Here is a 14,897-nt window from a genome sequence, read left to right as displayed (position 1 = left end):
ATCCACTTGATTCTAGAGCCACCGATGAGCGTTCTCTGTTGCTATTTTTGTATCATTTGGTTTGGCAAATGCGCATAGCCACGAGGAGGCTATGGCCCAGATGTCGAGTTTTGTCTTGTCCAGATCTCTTATGGCCTCTTGGTTCTGCCATACTTCAGGCGCGACGCAAATTCTTGTCGCGTCAAACATCTTCTTCTCTACCCGGCTCATAGAGAGGGATATGACAACTTTTTGTGAGGAGGCAAATACTGTTAATACGCAACTCAATTCCACGCCCATTGACGTCTCTATTCTGCAAGAGCCACCGACTTTGCCGGATTCACCAGTCCCCATTGTCGCAGAAGTGCCAATCGTCTCACCCACCATTACACCGACGACTACACCTACGATTACACCGACGACAAGCACTAGTCGAGTTTCACGCCAACGAACAAGCGCGCAACACAATGTAGAAGATTCAAAGGCGCGGCGTCAAACACGCAGGAAGAACAAAAACAAAGAGAAGAAAGAGGACAAAGGCAAGCCTGATCAGCGACGGCCTCGGAACTGGAAACCCAAGACCACACTTGTGGCTGGGAAGCCTGTCGTCTCAAGACGGCCATCTAGGAGAAATGCGGAATCTGCGCTGTGGTTCTTAGATGGCAGTGGCAGAGCTTGCTCAATTGCGGCATCATCAAGATGAATATCACATGTTAAGAGGGGACCTGGAGACTCGAGCACCAGTTGGATTGAGGGAGAAGCATACCCGTTAACCTGGCAGGGCTGGGGGCAGCGAGCAGCTTTTTTCCCCTGATATAAACTGACTACCTCTTTTGTTCTTTGATGCCACTTACGCATCACCTTTCTAGGCATGGCCGTAAATCTGACAGGGTTGGAGGCAGCGGCGCAGTCTTTGAAGGGTTCAGGTCTGAGGTGCTCTCGATATGTGTAACGTTTTGAACTTAGACTGTGTTTTGTTTCATTGTTTTTTTATTGGTTTTAGCGTCTGTACCCAGTAATAGCTGGAATAGCTGGAAAACCACTTTTTGTTTCGCATGGAATCCCACGCGCCTACTGGAGGCTCAAGGTTGCCTCGCAGAGCGCTGACTTCTAGTTCGCATCATGCACTCTGCACAGCGGTAAATAAATAGAATCTTGAAGAATGATATTAGAAAATCTATTACTCCTTATCTCGAATACCAAACTTGAAATGTACACGTTTAAAATGATGGTTCTATGCAGTCATATTGCTTCGTTTGGTGAGATCGTCCTCCATGCATTATTGCCAGTGACTCCTCTAGGGGATAGTTGGTGAAATACTGTTTCTCGGTAGATTAGGTAGCTCTATTTCATGGGCATATATCAGGCTGCTGTTATAGCTAAGGGGTGGAGTATTTCCCGGACAGCTGATTCAAAGATGCCCGTCTGAACAGCAGCACCAAACCTATGAACATTCACACTTGTTAGCTCCAATCTCCCAAGAGGGTGTCTTCAATGTTCGTCAACTAACCCGTGACACTTTGCTGCTTCCCGTAGCCTCTCCGCCAGCCTGTTGAGACGCTGCACCTCGAAACCTCCAAATTGCGGTTGGCGACGGATGAAATGCCACGCTTGTATCGGCGTCACGTCGCCGTCTGGTGATACACTTGGGGCAAGATTCAATAAACGGTCGAGTACGGCTGCAGGAGCATTGTGGTATGACGGAGGTACAGGGTTCTTTGGATCGATCGGAGGAAGTGACAAGGAGGCCTGAAGCTGAACTGTAGTGGTCAAAGCATGGCCGTGTGGCTCTAGGGGCTTTTTGGGATTTCCGTGTAGATGGTTTAGACAAGGCCTTTCTAGTCTGCATAATATTTTTGGTTAGTATCTCTTTTCGCTATCCTGTGAGATGTTGATAGCATACGTGAGCACAAACTCCATTCCGACCTGTGTGGGATCAAGTTCAGCAAGACGAGTCCTGTCGCCGGGCTCAGCTTGGGTGGTAGCGGCCGCGGTCCTTGTCGGCGCTGGAACTTGCGGTTCATGATGTCGAGCAAAGATTCTCGAACCGTACTGCCGTAGAGTACGATTTCCACTATTAAAGACAACGCCTTGGCCCGCTGTCGACTCTGGAGAGGTTGAATCTGTACTTGATAGGAAGCCATCAGCGGCTGGTGGTTGTCCACGCGTTGTGAGTGGGGATGCATCTATACGCGATACATCATCACGAGTTTGGCCCTCATCGTCAAAATCTGAAGGAAGCGAGATGCCATTTTGGGACAAGAGACTGGCCAGTTTCTGGACTTTGGCACGAAGCTGCTCAATCTGGGACGTCAAGCCCGCCTCGCTCTTCCGAGACCGTGCTAGTTCAGCCTCGAGCGCCTTGGTGTACTTGTCCTTGCGATCTCGATAAGATCTTATGGCCAGCGGTTAGCCACGTTAGAATCCAAATCCAGGGGCAAAAGCGCTCACTGTTGGGCACGTCGCAGCTGGGCGCGCCTCTTCTCAACGGGATCACCCTTTGGTTCTGTTTTGCTCCAGGGTCAGCAAGCCAGGAACTCGCCATTTGCTATTAGTCAGATGGGCTGATCTGATGAAGAGGCCCCGGGGTCGGACCAACCTCCCGGGTTAAAGATGCGGAATATTCTGTCGGTCATTATGAGTACGGTGTGAGGAGGCCCAGTTATGGAGGGAATTGGTTTGCTGTCAATGCCTAATTGGATGATGAGAGGCTGAGATACGGAAGTGTCTAGACCATGTCATTCTCGAGTTTACAAAGTGACATCAGGGGGGCATCTATTCCCGAAATAGGCTAAGCAATGCCGTGCGTGCACTATCGACCTCCATTACGGCTTTGTAGTAGCACTTAATCAGCATGCTCTTATTGTCCCTTTTGCTGCGATGAAACAGCTGAGATGATTGGAGTCAAAGGCCGTTTTCTTCTTCTTCCTAACAAATTAGAGTTACAATTAGCATAATCTAGACTTAAATTGGTCGCCTCCTAAGAACATTGAAGCATCTATGCTCCTCCAATCCCATGGTCAACTTACAACCCTCACGTTTCAATACGCTCTTTGTCGTATCATGTCCAAATCCTCCTCGTCGCAGATCCTGGATAATGTTCCTTGCTCCGTAGGCGTTTCCCAAATAGGCAATGCGAACTCTCCTAACTCGCTCACAAAGCCCCTCCGCTGCCTCATCGCGGGATCCTGCGCTACCCCGTACCCCGTTTGTGTTATTCCCAATTAGGAAATTCTGATTATCGCGCTTCTCACGGCCCTTATATGAGTTGCCAAAAGATTCCTCATGAGGAGTTGACTTACAGGCAAAATTCGGTTTCTAAAGATCAATAGCCGTTACGGGTTGCGGAGAAGAGCGTGCTTTTCGCAAATGAGACAAGAAATTGCTTTTGCACGGGGAGCGGTTTGTCGGAAACGCGGCAAGTTGTGGGAATGGCCAGACAGGAGACAATCGTGAAGATGGCATGTATAAGTAGAAGTGATGAAGCCTGTTTACCAATTCAGTTCTCAACCACATCACTCTCATCTTTTAAACTCATTCAATCAATTAGCAACTTCTCATTCGCGGCTTGTCTGTGACAGCTGCTTATCCATTGCCACCACTGATATTGTCATCAAAACTACCTGATCTGACGACCTTCCACGAATCCGACTTCCACCATGCATACTTCCACGTGGACATCCTTGCTTTTCCTCGGACTGGCAAATCTTGTGCCTGAAGCGTCAGCCAGGCCGTCGTCTTGCCCTCCGCCACTCAAGCCCGGCAAGGCCCTCTACATGATCAGCAATGGAGCGCGCAACAGCGTGATTGCTCTGCCCATCAACAGCAACGGATTGCTGGGCCAGGGAACCAGCACCCCGACCGACGGCTGGGGCTCCAACTTTGTTACTATCACTAATAACAAGAAGGAGGCTGCAGGCCCCGATGCTCTGGCTTCTCAGGCGGCCTTGACCATCTCTGGCAACGTAAGTCAGCTCGTAATAATGACGGCCAAAGAATTCAACTAACTTTTCACTCTGCCATACAGTATCTGTTTGCCGTCAACCCCGGATCCAACACGGTTACCATGTTCTCCATCGACCCTAAGAACCCATTGAAGCTCACCATGCTCGGTCAGCCAGTCCCTGTCCTCGGTGACTTTCCCAACACCGTTGCGGCATCGGCCAAGAACAATATTGTCTGTGTTGGGTCATCCGGCGCAAAATCCGGTATTGCCTGTGCACCCTTCTCTGCCCGTGGAATCGGCAAGATGGACCAGCTTCGTCCAGTTGGCTTGAAGCAGACAACGCCGCCTGTTGGGCCCACCCTCACCGTCTCTCAGGTGTTCTTTTCCGGGGATGAAGAGACGCTGTTCACCACTGTCAAGGGTGACCCCACGACCAATGTTACGGGAACACTGGGTGTCTTCCCTGTTGATCAGCCTTGTGATACCCGTGACGCTGCCACTGTTAGCACGGATGGCAAGCTGACCAAGGTGGACGGAACCGTCGTCCTCTTCGGTTCATCCACTATCCAGAATTCTACGGACATTTTCGTGACTGACCCTGCATTCGGAGCCGCTGTGCTATCTGTTGATGCCGAATCTGGTGCCGCCAGTATCAAGGGCAAGGCCACCATCGAGGGTCAGAAAGCTACATGCTGGGTTGCCATTTCTCCCGACACAAACACTGCATTTGTTACAGACGTTAGCTCTAACCGCATTGTCGAGGTATCTACAACTGATGCTAGCATCAAGTCTGTCACTGATCTCAGTGCCAACGGCGACCCCGGCTTGATTGATCTGCGAGCTGCTGGCAGCTTCATCTACGCCCTGAGCCCTGGTAACGGAACCACTTTGCCTGCGGTTACCGTGATGGATGCCAGGAGCAAGAAGCAGGTTCAGCATTTCCAGATCAAGGGGCTCGGCGCGAGCAAGAGCACCCAGGGTGCCGCCGTGTTGCTGTAAAAAGTGTTCAGTCAATTACTGTTTTGATTTGTTCAAGTATGTGTTTTAAAGGGGGAAAATATTAAAGCTGTGCTTTAACATGTAACTTAGATTTAACCAGAGTTTCCTTTATATTTCTTAGTCTTTTTCCTTTTTGCGTTCTGTTAGATAGGCACATGTATATAATAAATTGGCAGTCTAGAACTTGCTTGACAAGGTTACATCAATGCAGAACTGATGCTCTCCATAAGCTCCTTGCGTCACTTATACCAAACCACAACTGTTAATGAATGGAGCAATAGCTCAGGAAATGCGTCCAAGTGATTTTCAAGTCAGATAATACAGACATACAACAACTGAGTAGCATTATCCGAGCAAGTAGCTTTCCCTGTTTGAGCTTTGTTTGAGGACACATGCATTGAATGTTTCAAGATCAAATTGATCTTGCTGTTGTGTTAGTGTGGGGTGTCAGGTACGGTAGAATGAGCTGGAAGCTGATTACGGAGTAGCGTCAGTGCCTGCAGCTGTCTAAACCCCACTATAATCGACGTCCAGTCCATCTCTACTGCTACAGCTGCCCCTCCATGATAACCTCAACTTTACTTTCACTCTCTGCATATGCTCGACAGCTCTCATCCACTCACGACATTCCAATCCAGCACCCAAATAAATAAACCCCCAATCTCAATCTCAATACCACCATGTCCGCAGACACAACGCCCATATCCCCCGCGCGCTTCGCCTCCGCCATCAAAGACCTCTCCCTCGGCATGCTCCACCTCAAGGTCCTCGAAATCCGCAACTCCATCGCCCACCTCCAATACTCAAACGACCAGCTCAAGCCCTTTGCGGACGGCACCTCTGCCGCGCTGGGCGAGTCCGCAACCCCCGCTGCTCCCGACCAGGACTGCATCGACGCCATCAAGGAGAACGAGGTCGTCATCGATCGCATGGCCGAGCGCCTGGCAATCATCCGCGCAGAGGTCGAGGACCGCGGCGTCAGCTGGACCGAGTTTCAGAGCCAGGACGAGGTCGAGGCAAACACAAACGCCGAGGTGGGTGAAGCCCTGACGAACGGAGACGTTGTTGCGGACGACCAAGCGGCAGAGACGACGAGGCATTCGGCGTGGACGGACGGCACTTTCCAGACTGGCACGATATCCAACGGCCAGGTGCGATTTGATAGCCAGCCAGGAGAACAGACCACATCGGTGAACCAGAGCGAGGCGCAATCAACGACGCAAGGTGCAGAAAGGCAAGATGGCCATGATGATGAGGAGGAGGGTGGTTTGCATCTATGATGAATATATGACATGGAACGGAAAGGCAGGCAAAAGAAAAGAAAAAGGACAGCGATGGACTACATGGTTGGCGTTTTGGGATCCTTATTGGGTTGATGGACACCCGTCTCCGACGATATACCCCCCCTATTAGGCAAAATATCAGTTTCTACCTACATAAATCACCACGGAGCAGTAGAGTTTGATGATGGCGATTCATGGGCACAGAACACTTGAACACTTCCATTGGAAGCAGAGACGGTAATCAAGGACGTGTATGTGGAATAAAGAATCCAATGTTTGTTTTGTTTTGTGCAAAGCTAGCACTGCACCTCTAGGCTATAAAATCTTGCCTCTCTTTTGTCTTTGCTACAAGTACACCAAAAACCAAAAAATCGAAGCCAATACGCCATGCCTTTTTAAACACGCACCGGGAAAAAAAAAGGCAGAACCAACCCAAAGGCTACCCAAAGCATGCCTCCCCCAGCGCCCGTATTTGTGCTATGCTTGAACAGAAACGAAAAATGATGATGGAAAAAAGTTCGACAGCAAAAACAATTGTCAAAGTGACAGACAAAGCAAAAACGAAAACAGAAAAGCAATCATGGAGCCGATATGTGCGGCAACCGTTTCAGTGCTTTAATACAAGAACGCTTCAAATGGTGCGTCTTTAATCAGAGTCGTCTCCAACAGGCGACCCTGCTCCGGAGAGAGTCTTCTTCGACCTGGTAGACTTCTGCCGTCTTGACCTCTTGGATCGCGAGCGGCCGTTGCTACCTTCGCTGCTGTTGATGGTTTCCAGCTTTGGTCGCTGAGCCGCATGACCAGGCTGGCTGGAGTGGCTGTTGCTCTTGGTAATTCGTGATGAAAAGATATCTTCGTACTCATCCTCGGATTCTTCAAATCCGGGGGGGGTAGCCAAGGCCCTTAGGCGGTTGCTTCGCCTCCGCCTTTCGAAAGAGTTGTTGCTGCCGTCCAAGATCTCGTCGGAGCCGTCAAAGGACAGGCTACGGGTCCGCGTCATGTCGGACCGGGTGCTCCGAGTTCTGGTAACGAACAAAGAGTCGATAAGCTCGGATTCGGTAGGCATCTCTTTCATAATCTTCTCCCTAACTAGCTTCTCATGGAGTTGGCGAGCCAATTTCTCTTCTCCTCCCGCAATGGTTCTCCCGCTTGTCCTACTGCTGGAGCTCATGGCTCTGCTGACGGGCACCTTGCCCTCCATGACCTTGGCTGACGGCGGCGGCTGAAGCATCCATTTGTGAGCCTCCTTGTGAGGAAGCTTGCTGCTAACGACGGGCGGGTGTAAGTCGTTGACGGGGGGGTTTCGCGGGGCCGCATAAAAGGCGCGGCGCTCTTCCTCTGTTACTTCCTTTTCCATACCCAGCGTTGACTCAATCAATCGCCCCGCAGAATCTCTCGCCTTGGAGAAGGCGTCCTTGAGCTTGGCGCCAGACCAGTCTGCACCCCAGAGCTCCTCATCCTCGCGCTGATATCCATGTCGGCTATTCCAGTCGTCGGACAAGATGCCATCTTGTGATACCACCAGCGTGCTGTCTTCGTAATTGGTGTGACTGTCGCCGGTATTCGTGCGCCCTGATAGGCTAAGAGCACTGATTTCACCTCCCGCGCTCATCAGGCCCCGTTGACTCGAGTTTTTGCTCGTCGACTTCTTCGGTAGACTAGGTCCCATGTTGATCTCTTCTGCCCAGTAAGGATTGGTGTTGAACGGTGACGGGTGTCGATATAGGCCAGGCTGTTGCGTCTCTAGTTTTGCCTTTTCCACCCTCTCCTTCTTGGCCTGGTCCTTGGCCTTGGCCCGATGCCGTACCTCGGCGCATGGTGTGCAGGCAAGTAGGTAGAAGATGGCCGACTGTAGCGCGACGGGGAAAGACATTTTGGACGGCTACCGGGCACGTCCCCGTATCACGATGGCCTTTCAATTGGTGTTTGGTGTGTCCAGCATGGAAGAAAGATGGCGTGTTTAAGAAGGCGGATTCGAAACGAGGGTAGGAGACGCAGTAAACCAGCCGTGAGAGAAACCTCCAAAGAGCCCAGCAAATAATGAAGGAAAATGAAAAGCAGAAAAATAACAACCAAACAGCTGTCCGTAACAAAAATTCCGTCGTCGAGCAAACTGGAATGCAAGAAATTCGATAGTTCGTAGTTCGATTGGGGCGTGGGGGGAAAGAGAGTACAGGTATCGTCAAGAAAGTAAAGGGGGGGCTGCGACAGTTTCAAGTGTCAAGACGCCCCCAGAGGCAGATTGCGTGAGAAATGGAGGAAGGAACGAAGCCAAAGCCGTGAACAAAAGAGAAAAGACAAGAAATTGAAAGTCGTCACAATAGTAAAGAGAGAAAGGACAGAACAGGAGATGACAGGAAAGGAAAGAAAGCGACAATGAGGCAGGATTCCGTTGGGTTTACGGACGACAAGAATCGACAAAGCAAGACGTGAGCAGCGGAAAGGAGAGCGAGCGTCTGGAGAGATGGCGAGGCGAAGTGCGCATTGCCGAGAAGGGAGAAGTGCTTAGGCGACGAGTTTCAGTGCAGAAGCGCGGCAGACGCACCGCCAAAAATAAAACGGCGCCGGGGGTGATTAGAGGAGCGAAGTCGACTGGGGAAGCGCCCAGGCGAGAGGAAGAAGAAACGATGGGCACAGCAGCCGTACGGTGGTGTGCGGTGGTGTGCTGATTGATGGTTGATGGTTGCAATCAAATCAATCAAATTGACCAAAATGCAATTTGGCCGGGGTCTTGAAATGTCTGGCGGCTGCGGCGCTGGTGTTGCGACGCTGGTGCCGGGCTGTGCTGAGCTGTGCTGTCGGGCTCAGTGCTGTCCGGTGCTCTGCTGTGAATTGGTCAAGTGCTGCAGACGTGGCGCTACAGAAGAGCGCAGAACAGCTGGAGATACGGATGGAGATGGATCAATGCAGATTTGATATTGATTGACTGGCAGCAAATGTTACAAGCCAACGTAGCGAACCGCAGATCAGAGGGAGCAGGGGCCTTATGATGGATTGTCAGGCTCAATGGATCAAGTGCTAGTTGAGCCCAAACCCAAACCCCGCCCATCCCCAATGCCTGTAATGCTCGAGTAGTGCTGCCGCTTGGGCTTGGGGCCAGACAGTAGCGGTCGCCACAATTGACAAAGGCCTCAAACAGCGCTGTGACGACTCAGGCAATCTGGTCCGGCTCGGCGCATGGCACCCGAGAGTTTCTGCAGTGAGGCGCGGCGGCGGAACCTAAAAGGCCGCCTGGCTAAAACCCAATCCCACTTTGATCGGGCCATTGAATTTGATCCGATTGATACTTTCAACTACATGTACTCGTATACATCATTATTCACACAATTCACTTCATCTCGAATAAGTAAAAAGAAAAGAAAAAGAAAACAGCTGGGCGGCCTCAGCTCAAACAGGCGCCTCCTCTCCTGCCCATCTATCTATTAGTACTCGTACTTGCACACTCGCAATTACAACTAGTACCAGATACGGAGTCGTGAGATATTCTCTCATTTTACTTCACGCACGGGTACCTGCCCCCAATATCTTAGTGCTCCGGGCCCCGTCACCGCCTAGGGGATCCATCCATAGTAGTACGAGTAGCATCTCAATCACTGGCGCTTCCCCGTATTTTTGCTCTACTCTGCTTCACTTCGCGCGCGCGACCGCGGCCCTCTTGGCCTCGCTCATGAAACAAACACCAGCCTGCTCTTGCGTTTCAAGTTTCAACTCTTGCCCACGACAGGGATTTCCGCAGCGCATCATCATCACAAACCAGAGGATCTCGGCGGCACAACATTGGGATCCACGGCCGTCAAACAGGGATCCAGGGCCAGTCAAGCGAGAGCGCGGAAACGGGGGAGGCCATGGCTTGTCGTTCGTTTCATTAGCACACGTAGCACGAGCATCTGTACGAGCGTGGCCCAGCCAAATTGTGCCCATCACCCTTGTTCCCTTTTCGCCTCGACAGGACAGGGCCAGGCCAGGCCAGGGTCCGGGATGCAAATTGAATTTCGACGTCTGGCCCTGTTGCACCAACCACTGGGCAGCCGCTGTACGACTAGGCCCAGCGCTACTAACCTTCTTTGTAGCAAGCATCTTCATCTCTTCAAACTAAGTTGCGCCGTCCGCTCGTGTGTGGCCGCCAATGGCAACATGTTGACCATCCACGCCGTCCTATTTGCTATCCGCAGACGGCGCCTCTTGAAACCTGACATCACAGACTTCGAGTGACTTTTGCTCGCATAAAGCAAACATGATCATGCGTTGCGTCTTTTTAAACTTCAATTGTTTCCAATGACTTGGGCAGATGCATTGGATTATGCCTGAATTGACTCAAAGGTTAACACCCGTGAGAAGCGGTGGCCGCATCTGATACCGAGATGCCACGTCGTCATCCGCCAACTGCTTTGCCTCGCCAAAAACCAACGCACTGACAAGGACCGAAGCTAGCTAGCATTCGACCGAAACTCTGGACCTCAAAGAATTGTTTCAACCTTCTTTTTTTCCCCTCACGACTCGTCAACTTTTCTTGGCCGTGCGTCTTCCCCCACCTGCTGACGGGCAGACGACAACGAAAAGATTCAAGTATATCACTCATCCCGGCGTTCCGTGTACGACGCAGTCAGAGGTGGGATGAGACAAAAAAAAAAAAAAAAGAATGGATATTGCATGACTTTGCTTGCTATCTCGGGCCCGGCGGGAGGCACAATCGAATGCCCAAATGCTAATAATACGCCGTAATCCGCAGTGCCTCACTGCAAAAGAGAAAAGCTGTCCAGCGAAAGGGTGCCACCAGGAGCCGGCACGCCCGTTTCGCCAAGTGGCAAGCAAAAAGGCCGTCTCGGAACCACGACCGTCCGTCCATCCGTGCATCCCACAACAGCAACAAGAAAGAATAACGAAGAAACAAGAACCAGACAATGAACATAAACCACCCCCGGGATGCCAGCACTCCATCTCGATCTCCCCGCCAAATGAAATCAAGAGATTTTGCCCTCGTTTGAAATCCCAAACCATGCAAAATCGCCTCCCTCTTCCCCCAACCCATAAAAAAGGGCCATCTCGATGGAGAGTCGGGGAATAGCCCCCGCGTGGCCGCTAAGCAAAAAAGATCCCCATCCTGGGTTGCAGCGACTCCATTCTCCAGACGCTGGATCCTATTGCAGGGTCCCTTGGACGGCAACCCGGCTTCCGGCTCACCACCTTCGGGGCCACGCCACCAAATGCGAAGGCGGAGATGCTGGTTGGCTTTTTGAGTGTGTGTGAGTGGCCCATTACGAACATTTGTCGTCGTAGCCACGTAATGCCCTCCCATAGCCACAACCCAACAACGGACAGCAAAGGAGCCCATTGTCCGGGCTGACGAGGGGAACAAGAGACATTCAACGGGCAGGGACGCTGTAGGAATGCCATTGTAGCACTCGGCATGTCTGGGGAATGGAAGGGGGTGTCACATCCAGGCACCAGCATTACCAAACTGGCTAAGGACGTTGTGCTGCCCACCTCCAAATCGGTAGGTTGGGGGACTGAATCTTTCATTAGCTGGGCCTAGTAGCAAGTCCTAGAGGCACACTAGAGCATGGAGACAGCGCCTAGCTTCACCTCTATCGACCTCGTAGACGCAAAACTCCATGAGCATGAGGAGAGGTTGAAATTGTAGCAACATCATTCAATCAATGAGTGTAAAATACGTGGCCATACGCGTGCAAGTATACAGTCATAATACTGCTGATTACACTTATAATTCAGCAAAAAAGTACTTATGATCAATGCCCAAATATTCCCAAAATACGCGGCTGCTTCACCAGACACACACATGAACACATACACATCCGTCACATTTCAAATCACAGCAAACAAACATCATCAATCATAGCAAGCGTAGATTTGCCCCATTTTGCGAGCTGATACCAACGGAGTATTTACACACACGAGCGCCCTTGTATCTCATCCATCGTCCTTCGTCCTTCAGAAATTTTCGCTTGTAGCATCTGTATCCTCCGTTTTTGCGTCCATTGCGAGACCTTTTTTTAAATTTCCCAGTCTTGCTCTTCAACAGCCAATATCATAACAACAAAAAAATGGGTGAAGAAAAAAAAACTTTGGTCGACCATGCGGCACTTGTACGCTATGCTGGGCTGGCTAAATCTGCAAGCCCCTGAGCCGCTGGCCAAGTGATCAAGTGTACATCAACAGGTCTTATCCCCTTTTTTCCCTCCTACCTCCCGCGGTAGATTCTTTGGAGAATGCCTCCAGATCCAACATAGAAATGACAGTCATAGAAACTAGCAAAGAGGAAATACCGACAGTTATGGTTTGTCAGCAGGTAATAGTATACAGAGGCGGGCAAGCAGCTCTCAAGCTGCTCCCGGCGACTGTGCAATGCACGCAACACATGCACGGTGGTTCTCGTCGTCGTGCTTCTTTGTGTGTTTAGACATCCCACTCCTCTTCGGCGTCGTCCTCCACATCGTCGCCCTTAACGGTCAACGCAGAGAATGAGCCTCCAAAGCTCTTAGCAGCCACAGGCTTGGTCGACTTGTTGGCGTTGGTTTCGGAGAGTTGCTTGGGCTGAGGGGCGGGGCGAGCCGCGGGAGTCTCCTCTCCAGACTCAGCCGAAGGTGCCTTCTTGCCCTTCTTGGAAGACTTGCTCTTAACGGTGTTCCACTCATCGGACTCCTCCTTGAGCATCTCCATCTGCTCCTCCTCGGATGGGAGAGCAGAGATCCAGGAGCTCTCTAGGTTCTGGACAGCCTCCTTCTTGGGAGCAGGGGCAGGAGTGGCCTTTTCGGCAGCCTTCTTCTTCTGGGCAGGCTTCTCAAAGGTGTCGAGAGGCGCATAGAGGGAAGCGTCTTCCTTCTTCTCAGCGGCACCGTTGGTTCCGTTGGTTCCATCCCAGGCATTCTTGTTTCCGTTGACGGCAGCCATGAACTCGGAGCCATCCTTGGCGGTGCGGCCTTCCGCAATGCGAGCAGTTCGTCGCTGCTTCTCCTCAAGGACCTTGCGTTCCTTCTCGGTCTCCTCGCGGGCAGCCTTGGCAGCCTCGGCCTTCTTCCTGTTCTGTCTCTGCTTCTTGGTCTCAGCTGGCTCGGGGTTCTTAGGAGCCTTTTGCTTCTTGTCCTTCTTGGACTCAGTATCAGTCAGACGCAGAACGGAAGGACCGGCGGGGGCGGGCTCGAGCATGTCGCTGACACCGCTGACGTCCGCTGGCTTTGTCGCGGGAGAGAGGACAACAGGGGACTCGTCGTCATCGGCATCAGCGCCGTTGGACGAAGGGGCAGATGGGACGGCCTCGGGGGCGGCAGGAGCAGGAGCAGCCTTGGGCTTGTTAGCCTTGGACTGCTTGACGGTCTTCTCTCGCTGCTTGGGGCCATCGTTCTTTGTGTTGAACTTGGCGCCCTCCTTGGCTTTGGCAAGTTGCTTGGCAAATTCCCGGTTGTCAATCTTTTCTTGGTTTTCGGCATCCTTTTGGTTGCTCGACCACTGAGGAGTCTCGGCGGCCTTTGCCTTTTGGGTATCGGCCTTGGATGCCTTGTTGGTGTCCTGGTCTGTCACATAGCTTTCCATGCGCTGCTTCTTTTTCCGGTCCTCTTTTCGAGTCACTGGTTGTGAGTCCTTAACGGGCTTGGTGATGGTGACGCCGCCCTTCTTCTTGTCCTTTTGCGTTGAGACGACGTAGAAGGCATAGCCAACACCAATCAAGGCAGCATAAGCGCCGACTGTGTAGAGCATATTCGTATCAGCCATGATGACTTGGGGCCACTGTTGGTGTCGTGAATAGCTGTCAATGGATCGGACGAGATGGACTCCCGAGCTGGAGAGGGAGATGAAGACGAGTGGAGAGAACTGCTGCTCTCTTTGTCTTGAGGCAACGTATTTCGATTCTCAAAGAGAGACCAAGGCAACGCAATGATCAGGCGCTCGATCGATTGTCGGATAGCTGCAGAGATTGCCGCCGTTGGCTGGATGCTGCAACGATTGCACCCACGGGCGATGCAGCGAGGCTGTCTGCAGCGGCAAACCAGCGCGATTCGCAAGCTGGCAGAAACGTTAAAAACTGGCCACTGCGGGACTTGGGCGGGCAAGAGAAAAGGTAGAAATACGAATAGAGGGCAAGGGGAAGGCCCAATTGCCGGAGCACGGGAGTGATGGATGATGGCAGCCAACAAGCATGAAAGAAAAGGAAAAAGAACAGAGGAAGCTGTACAGACCGTTGAGGACACGAAAGAAAAGCACCAGGTGGCTTCAACGCAGAGCAGGGGGTGTGTCGTTTTCGCAACGCCAATGGGGAGAGTTGCAGGGAGTCGTTCAGCGGGAAGGGAGAAAAAGCCGGCAGGGGGGACCAGACGCGGCACCTGAGTGGCCGAGCGGCAGAAACAGTGGGGCGGGCAGTTTCTTTTAGCCTTCGATTATGCGAGCCTGGACTGCTTCACTGAGATCGTCTTTCGCCTAAGATGCCGCTTTGGAGCTGCGAGATTGGCGTCCCCTGGAAGAGGAAGAGCGTACGTACGTCGAGGGCCACTGTTTTTGGGGGTCTGGGGTTTGGGGTTTGAAGTTTTGATTGAGGGTTTGGAGGGAGAGTTTTTGGTGATGCCGTTTTTTAATTTTTTTTTTTTTGCTCCCTCGCGTCGTATTGGCGTCGGGGCGAGGCGGTGCAAAGGCCAAGCAAAGCCAATCTTTGCTTTTTCCTTCAATTTGCCCTAGACACG

The 14,897-nt window shown here is 51.7% G+C and overlaps 7 protein-coding genes across 7 annotated transcripts; 4 read left to right on the top strand and 3 right to left on the bottom strand.

Moving 5' to 3' along the window:
• The first annotated feature begins 141 nt into the window (after positions 1-141).
• M431DRAFT_380559 (hypothetical protein) lies at positions 142-932 on the top strand. The gene has a single exon (XM_024914702.1). The coding sequence runs from the start codon at positions 221-223 to the stop codon at positions 680-682; it is 462 nt and encodes a 153-aa protein (XP_024776217.1). The 5' UTR covers positions 142-220; the 3' UTR covers positions 683-932.
• A 233-nt stretch (positions 933-1,165) lies between these two features.
• Positions 1,166-2,668, bottom strand: M431DRAFT_15193 (hypothetical protein). The gene is made up of 5 exons (XM_024912847.1): positions 2,579-2,668; positions 2,431-2,485; positions 1,883-2,374; positions 1,490-1,822; positions 1,166-1,423 (listed from the first exon to the last, which is right to left on the bottom strand). Exons 1-5 carry the CDS (start codon positions 2,613-2,615, stop codon positions 1,342-1,344), a joined length of 999 nt encoding a protein of 332 aa, XP_024776216.1. The 5' UTR covers positions 2,616-2,668; the 3' UTR covers positions 1,166-1,341.
• Positions 2,669-3,506: 838 nt separating this feature from the next.
• Positions 3,507-5,145, top strand: M431DRAFT_138845 (hypothetical protein). The gene is made up of 2 exons (XM_024912584.1): positions 3,507-3,944; positions 4,007-5,145. Exons 1-2 carry the CDS (start codon positions 3,639-3,641, stop codon positions 4,922-4,924), a joined length of 1,224 nt encoding a protein of 407 aa, XP_024776215.1. The 5' UTR covers positions 3,507-3,638; the 3' UTR covers positions 4,925-5,145.
• A 459-nt stretch (positions 5,146-5,604) lies between these two features.
• Positions 5,605-6,204, top strand: M431DRAFT_82103 (hypothetical protein; the record flags this gene model as incomplete). Its single annotated transcript, XM_024923115.1, has 1 exon — positions 5,605-6,204. The coding sequence occupies one exon, from the start codon at positions 5,605-5,607 to the stop codon at positions 6,202-6,204; it is 600 nt and encodes a 199-aa protein (XP_024776214.1).
• A 128-nt stretch (positions 6,205-6,332) lies between these two features.
• M431DRAFT_380514 (hypothetical protein) lies at positions 6,333-6,758 on the top strand. The gene has a single exon (XM_024914701.1). It carries the CDS (start codon positions 6,461-6,463, stop codon positions 6,692-6,694), a length of 234 nt encoding a protein of 77 aa, XP_024776213.1. The 5' UTR covers positions 6,333-6,460; the 3' UTR covers positions 6,695-6,758.
• Positions 6,759-6,853: 95 nt separating this feature from the next.
• On the bottom strand, positions 6,854-8,080 carry M431DRAFT_81789 (hypothetical protein; the record flags this gene model as incomplete). The annotated part of the gene is made up of 1 exon (XM_024923080.1): positions 6,854-8,080. One exon carries the CDS (start codon positions 8,078-8,080, stop codon positions 6,854-6,856), a length of 1,227 nt encoding a protein of 408 aa, XP_024776212.1.
• A 4,199-nt stretch (positions 8,081-12,279) lies between these two features.
• M431DRAFT_506291 (hypothetical protein) lies at positions 12,280-14,392 on the bottom strand. The gene has a single exon (XM_024918785.1). It carries the CDS (start codon positions 13,933-13,935, stop codon positions 12,622-12,624), a length of 1,314 nt encoding a protein of 437 aa, XP_024776211.1. The 5' UTR covers positions 13,936-14,392; the 3' UTR covers positions 12,280-12,621.
• Between the last annotated feature and the right edge of the window lie 505 nt (positions 14,393-14,897).

The sequence above is a fragment of the Trichoderma harzianum genome (assembly GCF_003025095.1).
Source record: "Trichoderma harzianum CBS 226.95 unplaced genomic scaffold M431scaffold_4, whole genome shotgun sequence".
In the NCBI taxonomy this organism is placed as follows: Eukaryota; Fungi; Ascomycota; class Sordariomycetes; order Hypocreales; family Hypocreaceae; genus Trichoderma; species Trichoderma harzianum.
Note: the sequence above shows the minus strand (reverse complement) of the source record. Positions and strands in the feature narration are given on the sequence as shown.